We start from the raw sequence: 14,002 nt of genomic DNA, 5'->3' as shown, positions 1-14,002 counted from the left end.
AAACCAGCTTCCTAACTTACAGTAGTCATCTCTGCATCTCTACCAGAATCACAGAATCACCATCGAATTCAGCTAATCATGACTAGTGTGGAAAGAATTGATTTTTTTTGTTTTCCCTTGTTTTTTGTTTTTTGTTTTTATTTTTACATCTTTTAAGAGTTAATCACAATGGAAATGGAGATAAAAACCTAGAATCCAGAGCCTTAGAAACAGATAATTTCTCATTTATTTTTCCTTCTGTTTCCTCTCCTTTCAGCTGTCTGACCAGCATTGTGTTTCTGTATACCTCAGAGATGGTAACTGCTGTATGTTTCATCAGTCTTAAATCTATGAACCTTGGGCTGCTGCTGTTTCACAAACTGTGTAATTATTGCCACAGAAAGCATTTGTGCAACACTTTAGATGGTATCTTTTCAACACTAGCTGTAGAAAAGTGGATGTGATAGCATGAACATCAGTTTCTGTTAAACCTGGCAGGACAATGCTGTCTGGTTTAACCTCTAGATAAAGAGGTTCCTGTTAGTTATGTCTAATTTGTTGGGTCATATCAGTAACAGGCTCAACTTGTCTTGAGGGAAGAGGAGCTTGCCCACTACAGAAACTTCTCATCATTGCCCTGTTTGTCAAGCTGTAGACAAATAGTCACAAACAGCTGGTGCCTGAGAGGAAATAGTGCACAAGCCTGAGGGCCAACTCACTCCACATATTTTTAAAATTAATTAGTCTCTCATGCTTTCCTCCCTCTTTTCTTGGTATCTCCTTCCACTTGTTTCTCCTGAGCTGTCAGCTGGGGTAATATTTCTAGACAATGCTGTGACTGTGAAACTACAGCACATATCCCTTAAGCAGAACCCTGTCAGGGCTGCCCCCATCACCCATTGTTGTGTGCTGCCTTAATTGGACAAGGTCAACCATCTTTCCTTCATTTTCATAGTCCCTGAGGGGACAAACAGCTCTAGTGAGTAATCCAGTGGGTATAGGGACATGCAACTTGCAGTTTCTAGTGTAAGTTAGTGTATTATACAAAAGAATGACTAACATTTTTAAGAGGATGGGGAAGATTTTTCAACAGTGGTAATATTTGGAAAATCATTTAGGCTTTTTTTTCCCTGTTAATACTTACAAGTTCCTTGGAAGAATTTACTACAGTTGGACAAGTAGTGCGTTTTTGCTCATTTATTACTTTTCAAATTACAAAAGAACTCCAACAAATCAACCACACAAAAAACATCCAAAACCCAGAAAAACTCACCAAACCTCCAACAACAACATCACAGGAAATCCAATCAAATTAAAAAAAAAAAAAAAAAAAAAGAAAAGAAAAAAGAGAGAAAATCTAGACTTATTTATCCATACTTTTACTATGCAGACATTGCCTAGAATTTGGGGCACATGCAATCATTAAAATGCAATTAAAATATAATAACTACACATTAACAACAGGCTGGGAGTAACTCCACTCTGGCAAATACAACTTTTTAAATTTCTAGCCTACAGAAAATTCTGTAATTCTCAAACTTAAATTTCATATCCTCAGATGAGTGCCTTCAACAAGATTGAGGAAGGAAACCTTAAAATGTGCTTCAGGGAAGTCAGCAGCAAAATTACTGGTCATGTATTGAGTAATGAAAAGACCATAGAAGAAAAAAGAAAAAAGTTAATTGCATTTTTTCATTCCATAATGAAAACTGCAGGCATAGTCATCAATCAGTTACACAAATAAAGAACACAGATTCCTATGTTGGGCAATATCAGGGGTCATGGACATTCTTTTTAATGATAACACCCATGCAAATTAGCATTACTAGACCTGAAAGTTGCAAAAGTAGTCTAGTAAAAATGACAAAGTAGACGATGCAAGAGTGACATGTCTTTATGATTCTTCCAAGCAAAAATGTGATATGTAAAGAGATAAAATGACCCTATGAAATTAACACAGAATTAGGACAGGAATATAAAGTTTAAGGTTCTCTGAACCTGTCTTTTAATGCTTTTTATTCACCCATAATTGAAAAGTAAAATTTAAGGTTTATTCAAGTTACCCCTGGAAGACCAACCATCGCAAGGCTATAATAAAGTCTAATAGGGAAATGCAGGAGCCCTTCAACTCATGGTATCTAACTCATTTGTTTGATACATGTGGCTCTCAAACAGAGGTTTTAAAACATTCTGTGTAGATAATTTATAAGCTATAGACATGCAAAGGAGAGATAAGAAAGTTGTCATCTTGCATTTTATATGTGACATAATTAGTGCTTATTAAATAAACCTTTCGACCCTGTGCAGTAAACAATTATTTTCTGCTACTGTTGCTTAAGTGGCCTATTTCTGATACCCAGCATCATGCTCCTACTGGGAATTAGAATGAGTGAAGAGCAAACTATGGCAAACTATTATGAGAAAAATTAAACAGAGCTGAGTATTCTTTAGTGTCCATATAGATCTCCTTAGTACAGGTGAACAGCTGATGAAGTCTAGGATACAAGGATTTGGCTTCCATTATAGCAGGAATGTAAGTTTTAATGAGAGAACAGCAACAACAACAACAACCTCCCAACCTTCAAACATCAGTGTTCCTCTCAATCTCACTTTTGTTAGCAGAAGAGGAAGTGTAGTGGAGTTCTACCTTCTCAGCAAGTCTAGCAGTTGGAATGAGAGAATTTTTCATGGTGATTGTGAAATGTTCTACTTGCCATCACCGGTTTCATACATATTGACCTCTGCAAACTAAGAGAAGGTACTGAGTGATTAATAAGTCCTGTTTAGCTTATAAGAGAGTCATGGTTAGAGGCATGACCTGTCCAGCTGTTTTGGTAAACTGTGAGTGAGCAGTGCTTTGAGTGGCCAGTGCAGCAAAACAATTCTACCTTGATCTCAAGGCAAAAGGAGAGGTATCACTCTCATCAACATATTGGACTCCTGTGGAAGAAAATTATTTAACTTTCTATGCTAAAGTTGATTTGAAAATTCAAATTTGACCAAAAAAAAAGCAAACCCAGGCATATAATAAAAAAGAAGCTGTATGTTTCTTTACTGTTTAATACATACTATTATATTATTCATTTAATAAATTAAAGAGATAATTCTCATCTGAATCTGCACTGCAATATTCAGAATCTATATACTTTGATACAGTCTAAGTCATGGTCAGGAAGGAATCTTTCCTGTACTGGCAGGGTAACGTGATGAAGTGCTTCCACTCATGCCTAGAGAGGGCTGGAACATTGGAGATCTAATATATTGAAGGATTCCTGTGATTTTGAAGAAGCTGGTAAAGGCTAGATCTACATACAGGACAGAAGTCTTCTGATGTTGTGGGCTGAAATGCCACTGTTGGGTGTCCAGATCCTGGGACTTAATCCACATCCTTAAAATTACCTTGTGACCAGCTGCATATAGACAGACATCTGAGAATTGTATTCCGAAAATCAGCTTAGTAAATTGAGATCCAGAGGGCACATGGACCGCTTCAGAACAGAATTTGCTGTGTACTGCATATAGATGCCTGAGCCAATTGCCTGTAAACAAGTTAATAAGCACACTGAGAGCAGTCCAGCCCAAATATAACCATCTTGTTATCATAACTAATTTGCCTGGAGAAGTGTACTAACCATTCCCCACCTGAATGAGGTGATTTGGAGCCTCTCTTATTATTTCTCTGTATAATTTGTGCTCAAACCAGGGGAGTTCTAAACCTATATTGCACTTCAGTTGGACTTGGTTTCCAACTAGTAGTAAAACTGCAGTCCAAAGCTGCAGATATAATGCAAATGCAGCTTTCAGATTCTTTTAGTAGACCCTTAAGAGTAAGAAGTGATAGGTTTTTTGTTTACTTCCGAAGTGGATTTCTGAGTATGTCTGAAGTAAACACAAATAGGAGCTTAGAATGACATAAAGAAACTTTATTTTGTGTGAATTTCTCCAAATAATGTGAAGATCAAGACAACTGTGTAGGTAATAGAACAGGACAATAATTTCTAGCCCACAGTTACAGGATTTTTTAAGAGCTTTCCCATTTAGCAACACAGTATGTAGACATCCAGACATGGATGGGAAGGACTGATCACAGTCATGATTCTCATGACACTGGCATTAATCATTTTTGATGAAACATTTTTCATGAGAAGTACAGTTTTGTAACAGTAAAGGAGGGTATAAAAGATGCAGCTTACAGCACAGTTTCCAAACTTTGTAAGATCAACTCTGCCCTTTAGAAAGAGATTAAAAAAGTTATAGTTTAACATCTGTCCAGATGTTACATGCTGCAGATGGATTATGTAGCAGAGTTCCCTCCAGACGGCAGCATCCCTCTGAGGCAGGATGGAACACACATCTGCCTTCCCCTGTGTGCATCAGAGCTCTGCTCGTTCTAACAATGGGACTCGTCGTTCTCCATTAAGCTCATACTGAAAGCCCTGAATAAAAGCCTTAAAAAGCTCAGCTGAAAGTATTAATTCTGAGGGAAACATGTAAATCTGGATGAAAACTTCCATTCATTTTTAATCTTGCTATGGTAAACCTTGTAATTAAGATGATTAAATGACTGAATAAAACCCTATATTTACATCCTTTAGAATACCACAATGAAAAACCATAATCCTGTTTATGGAAAGAAAATAGTAGAGGCATTTTAAATTGGAAACATCAAACAAAGCTTGTTATTTAAGCAGTCAGCAATTAATATAACTCTTGCTTAGCAAGGACAACTAAGAGTTAACTTCCTAGGAAACCCCTATTGGAGGAAAATAACTGGGAAGAATCAGATATTGTGTTTATAGAAGAAAAAAAAAATTAAGTTCTATGTTTATGAATGATCAAGTTATCCACATTTAATATATTTCACAGGGGACAAGTTGAGGATTAGCAACAAAAACAGTGCTAGTGGGAAAGCTTCTGGAGTAGGCACATCAAAATGATACAGTACTCCCAAGGAAGTTAGAGGCAGCATTTTTTATGAGCAATGGCCCAGGAAAAGCAGGAGGTGACAATCTCTTGGTACCTATTTGACATAAGGAATTGGCACAAAAATCTTTTCAAATAATATATTTTTCTTCACCATTTTGAAGGAGTGGATAATGTCTCTCCAAAAAAAACTCCCTCTGTTTGTTGTCTTACTTTTTCTCAGCAAAGATGACAATAACTTAAAAAGCTGATTTATTAAACTAAAGAGATAATTCTCTTTCATCTGAATCTGCACTGCAGTATTCAGAATCCATTTCAGGTGTGCTTACCACCCCACATTCCTGCTTCTTTTCTCTGTAAAATATTTGGACAACAACCTAATAAATGCCTGTTTACATATATGTGAACAATATAAAACATCACAAATTTGTGTTTGTATGTTTAACACATTATCTCTTGATAATATATCACAGAATAAATAAACAGAAATCAAGTCTCTATGCATATGAAATTGCCTTTCTGATTAAAATCTTGTCAAAAGAAATTAGTGTAGCATTTTTTTAAGTCAGTAGTGCTTTGTAAAGGCCTTCAGATTTTATTCTGAAATTGTATTCTGTAAGAACGGAATGTAGGTACTATTTAACCAAAAGTATTTACTATACCTTCAATTTGAAAACATGTTAATAAAACCATATCTCTCTTAATACAGTGTTCTTCCACTAAGTCATCTTTCTTTTCCCATGCTGATAATGCCATTGTCTAAAAGGACTCAAGTTGAAGTTCTTGGGCAAGTTCATATACAGTTATTGACTGGAGAGATTGAGGAATGGGATTCTGTTGAAGGACAAATTGCTTATGAGGTTGTGCAGAATTATTAAGCTTGATATTGTATCATGGATTTATCTCCTGTGATTAGTAAGTGAAAATTATTTCTAAAGGTGCTGATCAATGTGAATAAATCAATATCGCAAAGCTTGTGGTGTTCATCCACAAAAAATTCCCTATCATCAAAAACACTCCCATAACTCATGGCCTTGGTAATTTGAGATGTTCACACACTGCAAACATGCTCTGAATAGTCTTTAGCTTAGTTATATCTATTATAACATTTTAGGATCCACTTGAATGTTTGTTTCCTGGGTGATCTTAATGATCAAAATTTCATAGGGCTATTTAGAAAATAATACTATCTTGGCAAATCAGACACAGAAACTAAAATGAAGTACTGAGAAATTGAATGCTTAAAAAATTTTAGATGTTCCTGCATACAAATCCTTGAAGTACCTCTGCTTGGCAAAAGACCTTTTTACTTGGAAGCTTCACATTTGTTCCCTTATTTCAGAATTAATTTCATGCACCTCCCTCTGAAATTTCAAGTTTTGTCCAGAATTATTTTTTACAAATGGACTCTGATCTGGCAGTCAACTTTGATTAATTTCTTGTATTTTATTGCCGGAGCTTTGTGGAATGATTTATTTTTAAAACATGACCAGGCATGTAGAGGTAGCTCTCCCCTTCCCAGGGAGAGTCCAGCCATTGTACTAATACCCCTTGCAGTCCCACTGCAGTATCACAAGAACTTACTGGCTCCCAGTACTTTGCAAGTAAGGAGTTGGAAGAAAATTGCCTGTGATAGAATCACAGAAATCACAGAGTCATTTAGGTTGGAAAAGACCTCTAAGATCATTAAGTCCAAGCATTAAACCAGCACTAATTCCATCAATAAACCATGTCCTTAAGAGTCACGTCTACATAATTTTTAAATATCTACAGAAACTGACTTCACCACTTCCCTGAGCAGCCCGTTCCAGTGCTTGACAACCCTTTGGATGAAGAACTACATTACTTGCATTATGTAATGAACAAAAGGAAGGGAGGCCAAGTCCCCTTCCCATTGATAGGAGCTTGTGTTTACATCTGCATATCAGTGCAATTTTTCAGGTTTTGTTGATTACTCCACCACTCTGTAGACCCTTGTCTGGCTTAGCTATGGTGAAAAAATTATGCCAACAGGGGATAAAAATATTTTTCTGGAAGTAATTTTCCTTCTGGCATAGCCTACTGGTACTCAAACAATATAAATTAAAACAACTGAATGCTATTTTTGAGCACTGTACTTTGCACAGCAGAGGTTTTTCTGTCCCAGTGATGAAAAAGAAAGATACTTGTTTTCACCATCAAAGGCAATGTGTGTGTTGCAATATAACACTGTGTTAAAATCTGACTAAATAAAACTCAGAAGTGTAATTTCAGGAGATAATTATAAATATTGTGATGATACAGAAAGGAATATTTTGTGGAACGGCAGCTGTTAAAAGGTATATGAAAATTTCACTCTTGATTAATATCCATCTATCCTTTCACTCTCAGTTTGGAAGGGAAAATGAAACTCAGCTGCACTGCTGAAACCATCTCTCCCTTTTTCTGCCTACATCTTTTCCCTCTCAGTTTACTTATCACTATCAAGCCTTAACATCATGTACTCAATTGCATCATATAGACTGCAGTGTCAAACTCAGAAAGAGATTGTAGAGGAAATCACATGAGAATCTGCTCAGAGGAGAGAAAAGCAGAGAGATGGCATTGATAACTGTAATACAGTAATAACAATCCTTGCAGTATAAATAGATACTGAACACATTTCTCCAACAGAAACTCAGAGGAGATTTTATTTTCTGCAGCTCTGCAATGTTACTTTTCTTCAGGCCCAAAATTTGGAGTAGAAAAATCTCCTCAGTACAGACATCATTTCCCAGACAAGAAAAAGATATGCTACACTGCATCTACTGAAAAACAAGATATTCTGTCTAGCATCGTGTCTCCAGGTGTTATATGACATGCAAATATAAGGATATACCTAGCAGTCTACAGATTTTGCAGGAGTGTCAGTTTGAAAAGCAACAAAAATAACCTCTCTGGAATACCTATGTTTTTATTTGGGAATCCACAGGCTTTTCTTAGAATTTATGGTAATTCTGACTTTTAGCACGGATGCAGTTGTATGAAACTAACTTATATATAAAGTGAGAGGAAGAAACCAAATCATGTCCCTACAAAAAAAAAAAAAAAAAAAAAAAAAAAAATTGTATTCAACAAAAGTATCATGACACTGGAATTTCTGAAGGCTGCTTCTAAACACTAAAAGCAATCTTCTGTGACCTCAAGACAGCATATTCATGGAGACTATTGTTGCATTCAAGTTCTGTGTCAGGAATTAGACAACCTTGTAACAGAAACTCTTTTGCTCATTCACTGGTATTTGCAATATATGAGCTTAAATTAGTCCTTTGGTATCTCAGAAGAATGGTGGATATTTCGTCTTTGCAGTTCCACAATCAAACACATATTCTATCTAAAGTCCTGGGCATCCAATAATGAGGAAACTGTAAAGGAGGAGCATGAATATAGGCTGCAGCTTAATGTACCTGGAGAATGAAGTGGAGGGGAGCACATCAGAACAACTCCTTGACCTTCACGTACGGATACAGCACTTCTTGTCCGACCGCTAAAATTCCCCAGATCTATCAAAAGAACAGAGCATTTTGGTTACATACCAAAGATTTTAAATTTTGTGGCTACTGTGGCTTATGTTTTATTTCCTCTTTTAAAGCTGACTGTTCCTTTTTTCAAACCTTGATCTATAATAGGAGAGCCTGAAAAATAAATCTACTTCCATTACAAAAAAAATCCATGTTGCATCAGCAGTTTATTCCCTTTTTAGTGCACTTGCATACAGTATTAAAAAATAGTGGTAGACTATATATATGCCATTTGCAAATACATTAAATAGTGCTTGTATTTCCTTTTACTGTATCCTGCTTGATTTTCTCCCTTGGTAGAAGGAATTTATACACACTGAAAAAGAAGAAATACAGCTGGAGGGAACACCTTGGCTAACATCCAGACTGATGATGTCGCAGATGCCCCTTGGATAACAGACACAGCACATGGTGATGACAGAAAGGAAAATCAACACATTGGTTCTAAAACCAAATCTACTCTATAACACATTTACTCTTTCAAATACTTCTGATTTCCCTGGTACTATAAACCCAAACCATTTATGGATAAACATATTTTCCCTCCAAAAGTTACCCTCCATCAGAGTAATAAGAAATATTTCACTATTGGAACAAACATTTTTTAATAAAGCTATAGGGAACAGCTATGAACAATTCATTGTTATTATTTAAAGCCTCTCAACCAGAAGATCCTATTATTCCATTTACCACACAGATCACTGAATGTGGATTCATGTTCGGGGTGGATAGTTATGCTCTGGCATTTATATCTGTAGTAAAGAGATATGGAAGTTCAGCTCTGCCATCACACTGGTGTCTTCACCCATTCCTCAGAGCCAGTGATGGTGTTTAAAACCTCTGTTCTCTCAGGCAGAACATTTCTAGAGACATTTCTGTCTGATGCGGATCAAGGTGAAGAGAGCAGCAACAAGATGTCTTTGAAAAGGATACAGGAGTTTCAGCAAGCATTAAATGAGGATCAGAAATATGAGTAGATTGGGCCAGTGGGAGCTTCTCTCACTGACATTCAATGACCTGTGGCCATAACTCCCAATTTCCCCAGAGTGTTGGGATGAGCCAGACACCACAGTTTGAACACCAAACAGTTTGAACAGGTGGAGCAGAATTATTCCCATCTTAACTGCACTCAGTTAGCATTTATCTGTCAGATACTGAAATTCCACATCTTGCTCCAGATCTAGTAGAGCATAAAACTGAAGTTCAATAATATTCAAAAGTAATTTGAGTTGATTTTTTTTTCCACATTTCTTAAATATGTTTTAGGTACAGACAGAAGTCTAAAATTTAAATTTGTGCTTTCGCCAAAATAAGTTAGTACTTTGATTTCAACAATAGGTGTAATGTTTAAATAGAGAAAAGGTATGTAGGTTTCAATAGAATTTTTTTTTAAATTAGAGTTACATTACAAAAATTATAAAAAATTTTGCTAGTCAATAGATAATTAAAAATTTAAATATTGTATTGCATTTTAAAATAAGCATGCCATCAGTTATAATATATTCTGGTGTAATTTCTCTTCGAAGTGTCTCCTAATGCCTGTTACCTGGCAGCATATTCTGCGGAAAAGTAATTATTATTTTGTGTCAAGGAAGTAGTGGGCTGGTACACTCCTGCATTAAAAGTTTGGATGGGACAAACCTTCAAACTGCTTTTTTTCTATTTCCTGCTTTCAATGCTCATTATGAAGGAAAATGTATATATATTTTTTTTTTCCCACCAAATGAAAAACAAAGGTATTCTTTCTTACTTTAAAATAAAGGTACTATGTGTGACTCAAGCTTCTATTTGTTCAAAACATTATTTTCAAGCTAAAAGAGGAATTTCAACTTTGAATTTCAACTCTTTTTGGCTCCCTGTTTGTTCTGAACTGGATTTCTTCTTAGCATACAGCAGAAAAAGGATTAGCAGGTACAAAAGAAGGAATTTAGCTACAAAAAAAAAAAGTAAAAAAACTTTAAAGGAAGGAAAGGCGAAGGATCTTTCTTGTAGTTCCCCCATATTAAAGTAATAAGAACAATAAGGGAAAATCAAATTAATGGAAAATTTAATTACTTTCTTGTAAATCTCAGGCATTTCACATCTATCCACATTGAAAAAAAAGGTAGTTACTAAAAATTTTATTTAAATCCCTTTCATTTCACTTTAAAACTGTGAAGAGGTAGATAACAAAAGAAAGGGTAGACAGAATCAAGCTTTAGAGGTGGGAACTGGAACCTCTCACACAGCCTTCAGTTCAGTGTTTTTGCTGCAGTATAAACCTGTAACACGTGTGACATGTCAGAATGCCCCACACAGAATGAGTCTGTCCTTCATCTTATTATGGTAAGAAAATGATAAGAAAATGCCTTCTTGTGCTCCATAGGTGTTCATCTTTTTGCTGTGAAAGATTAATTTACTCTTATCACAGTGCTAGTGGCAAAATTGATAACATATACTATGTTATTTTCAAAGCAGTTCCTGGGGTTCAAGTACGTAACTCCCATGCTCTTTAACATAAGAAACAGCATGGACCACTTTTCAAAAATGCAGTTAAGTGCCAGCCACAATGTCTACTGTAACCTACTATTAACAATATATATGCAAAACACACAAAACACATTTAGATGGAGTGTGTGTGGCAGGAGTAACCAAATTTCCTTTGCTGCTAAGAAATTATTCAATTAAATCAATTAAAAATTTTTATATGGTGTCACTAGTGCGCAACCTGTAAGGCAGGGGTGGTCTCCACTCTAAAAGGGAAATAGTAGAGAAATTCCAGACCTAATGATGATGCCGCCAGACATTAAATCCAATGGGTTTGGTGCAGTGCTTTCTGAATGTCAAATTTACCCTGAAAGTGTATTTACATTAGCCCAGTGTAGTATTTGATCTTTGAGAGAATCTATAAACTTGGGAAAACCATTTATATATCAGATCCAAAGGAGCTACCAGGGAGTGCAGTTCTCTCCACAGTGGCTATTCCCATTCTTTGAAAATGGGTATGACATGTATTGACAGGCATTGTGGAAGAATGACAGCACCACAAAACTCTCAGTTTTAATAAGACTCAGCAGAAAAGGAAACACTTCTGTAGAAAGTGAAAGGAGGAAAAGGAAATAAATGAGAAAAACCTCCAGGCAGTTGAAGCAACCAGAAAGCTTTGCAGGTCTAACAACAAAATAAACATTTAAATAACAGGTGAAATGGTCTACCATTGACAGAAAGACTTTTACAAAAGTTGGAGCAGTTTTTATGACTTAATGGCCTTCCAAGTCACCTTCACTGCAGTTTGCATTTTAGGTATGCGCAGGAGGGATCATTCATTCACTGCACTCATCAGTTTGCTGCAGCTAATGGGGGCAACAGGTTTTTGTGACCCAGTCAACAGTCAATGGATAACTGCTATGAAATTAGGAACAAATTAAAGATGAAAAACAGATCTTGTTTTTATTGTAGGCAATTATTGCTTGGTAACCTAGCATGGAAGCTGTAAAAGGCTCTGTATTTCATTATCAGTGACTTAAACCAGTCAATTTAGCTTTAAAGTAGAAATTAGACTGGTGCAGAACAATGTCCTCTGCCAAGTCAGTTCTATAAGTTTAAACTATTTTATATGCAAATTTATTATGGAGTTTAAAATGGACATAATATGATATGTATTAAAATACTTCAAGGCATATCCTGAAGACACCTAAAGACAAGTATAAAGCAGGCAATATTCTTTCCAATAAGGTAAAAATAGCTCTACACAAGGTAAGATTCGTCTGTCAGGCCAAGGACAAACTTATTTATTGCATTGCCACTAAGAGAGGGTAGCCTTCCTCTCCTTGGATTTGAAAGACAGGACTAAGAAATAGACCTTGAGCTGGAATTGTAGCTCTTTAAAAAAGGTAAGATTTACAGGGAAAATGATTCCATTAAAACATGTTTTTCGAAATCCCATTATAACCTAAATCAAAAACATGGTTTGACTGTACACTCTGAACAATGGAAAACATAAATGTTCTGTTTAATAACCCTCAAACTCAAGCTATAGAAGAATAAAAGGTGAATATTGAAAAGATAGCATTTTTATTGTATAGGGAGCTTTACATTGGATGAATTAAACACAATACTCAGAATATCCAAAAGTACAAGGGAATTATTATATTATTTTATATTGACATGCACTTATTTTCTAGGAATATCAGATTAAGTAAGATAGAACTGTATTAGTAGAGTCAGTCATTTGACCTAAGAGTAACTTTTAATACTGAAATTATTCACTAGAAAAAGTGTGAAGAGAAGTTTGGGAAAAAAAGACTTCTACCATGACAGAAACATCATCTCACCATTGACAATGGAAAAGCAGACATCTTGGACTTTCAAAAATCACATTACCATATGACTTTTAGGTGACAAAATGAGGGCAAGATTCAACATACTTATTATCATTGCTTCTGTTATTATTTATTGCCAGAAAGTTTTTCATCCTTCATGGATCATCAGACTGACATGATGTGAAAAAGGCCTTTTTTTTTTCTCAGAGAAGTTACTATGCAAAAACAGAAACAGAGAGACCATAGAGAAACAATGATGTACTTCAGCTCTTCATGACAATAACCTTCTCTCTGTGTACATCTGCACAATCATTAAAGAGTTTTAAGGAAAGGGGGTTGAAATACAGATTTTTTCAGGGAGTGCTGAAAAAAGGTGACAAGAAACTCAGGAGAATGTTTAAAGACTCCTCTCTGAAAACATAAAAAAAAAACATAGAAAGGAGACACAAGATACTCTACTTATATTTAGACTAATTTTTCTATATTTAGACTACAGTAATTTCACGAATACAAGCCGCACCAATTTGACCAAAAGTTGGAAACCCGGAAGTGCGGTTAATATTCAAGGGCGGCTAATACATGAACAATATTCTAAAAGCTGCCAACACGGAAGTGAGAGCCCGCGGCAGCCCCAAGCCAAGCTGGAGCCCGGTCGGCCCCGGCAGAGGTGGGAAAGCCTGGCAGAGGCGGGGCCAGCAGTGTGGGGGGCGGGCGGCTGAGCCTGAGCCAGCAGGGCGGGGCAGGGGGGGTGGCAGAGCCCGGGCCAGCAGGGCGGGGGAGCCTGGGAGAACTGGGGCTAGCAGTGCAGGGGAGCATGGCAGAAGCAGGAAGGCCGGCGGGTGGGGCAGCCTGGCAGCGGGGGAAGCCCAGCAGAATCGGGGCCAGCAGCATGGGGGAGCCCGGCGGTGCGGGGGCCTGCAGTGCCGGCCAGGGCGAGCAAACATGGCGGCGGTGCAGACGGGAGGGGGCGGCCGGCAAGCCTGGCGGCGGCCGCCCCGCCAGCAGAGCCTGGCAGCGGCGGCAGTCCTGCCGACCGGGCGAGCTAACATGGCGCGGGGCGGCCGGCGTGCCTGGCAGTGGCGGCGGCGGCTGGCCTGCCGGCAGGGCGAGTAAACGCAGCAGCGGGGCGGCCGGCGTGCCTGGCAGCGGCGGCGGCGGCTGGCCCGCCGGCAGGGCGAGTAAACGCAGCAGCGGGGCGGCCGGCATGCCTGCCAGCGGTGGCGGCGGCTGGCCCGCCGGCAGGGCGAGCAGCAGCGGGGC

At 37.6% G+C, this 14,002-nt stretch overlaps 1 protein-coding gene across 4 annotated transcripts in view; it reads right to left on the bottom strand.

The window, feature by feature from the left end:
• Positions 1 to 14,002, bottom strand: part of CNTN5 (contactin 5) — a 440,548-nt gene that overhangs the window by 182,863 nt on the left and 243,683 nt on the right. For all 4 annotated transcript variants that reach the window (XM_033051352.1, XM_033051356.2, XM_033051355.2 and 1 more), the window contains exon 6: positions 8,328 to 8,423. In XM_033051352.1, the coding sequence (XP_032907243.1) occupies positions 8,328 to 8,423 (96 nt within the window). The remainder of the gene's footprint in view (positions 1 to 8,327; positions 8,424 to 14,002) is intronic.

Source organism: Catharus ustulatus, chromosome 2, assembly GCF_009819885.2.
Source record: "Catharus ustulatus isolate bCatUst1 chromosome 2, bCatUst1.pri.v2, whole genome shotgun sequence".
NCBI classification, from domain to species: Eukaryota; Metazoa; Chordata; class Aves; order Passeriformes; family Turdidae; genus Catharus; species Catharus ustulatus.
The sequence above is the reverse complement of the archived record's forward strand: the minus strand, read 5'-3'. Positions and strand labels throughout refer to the sequence as shown.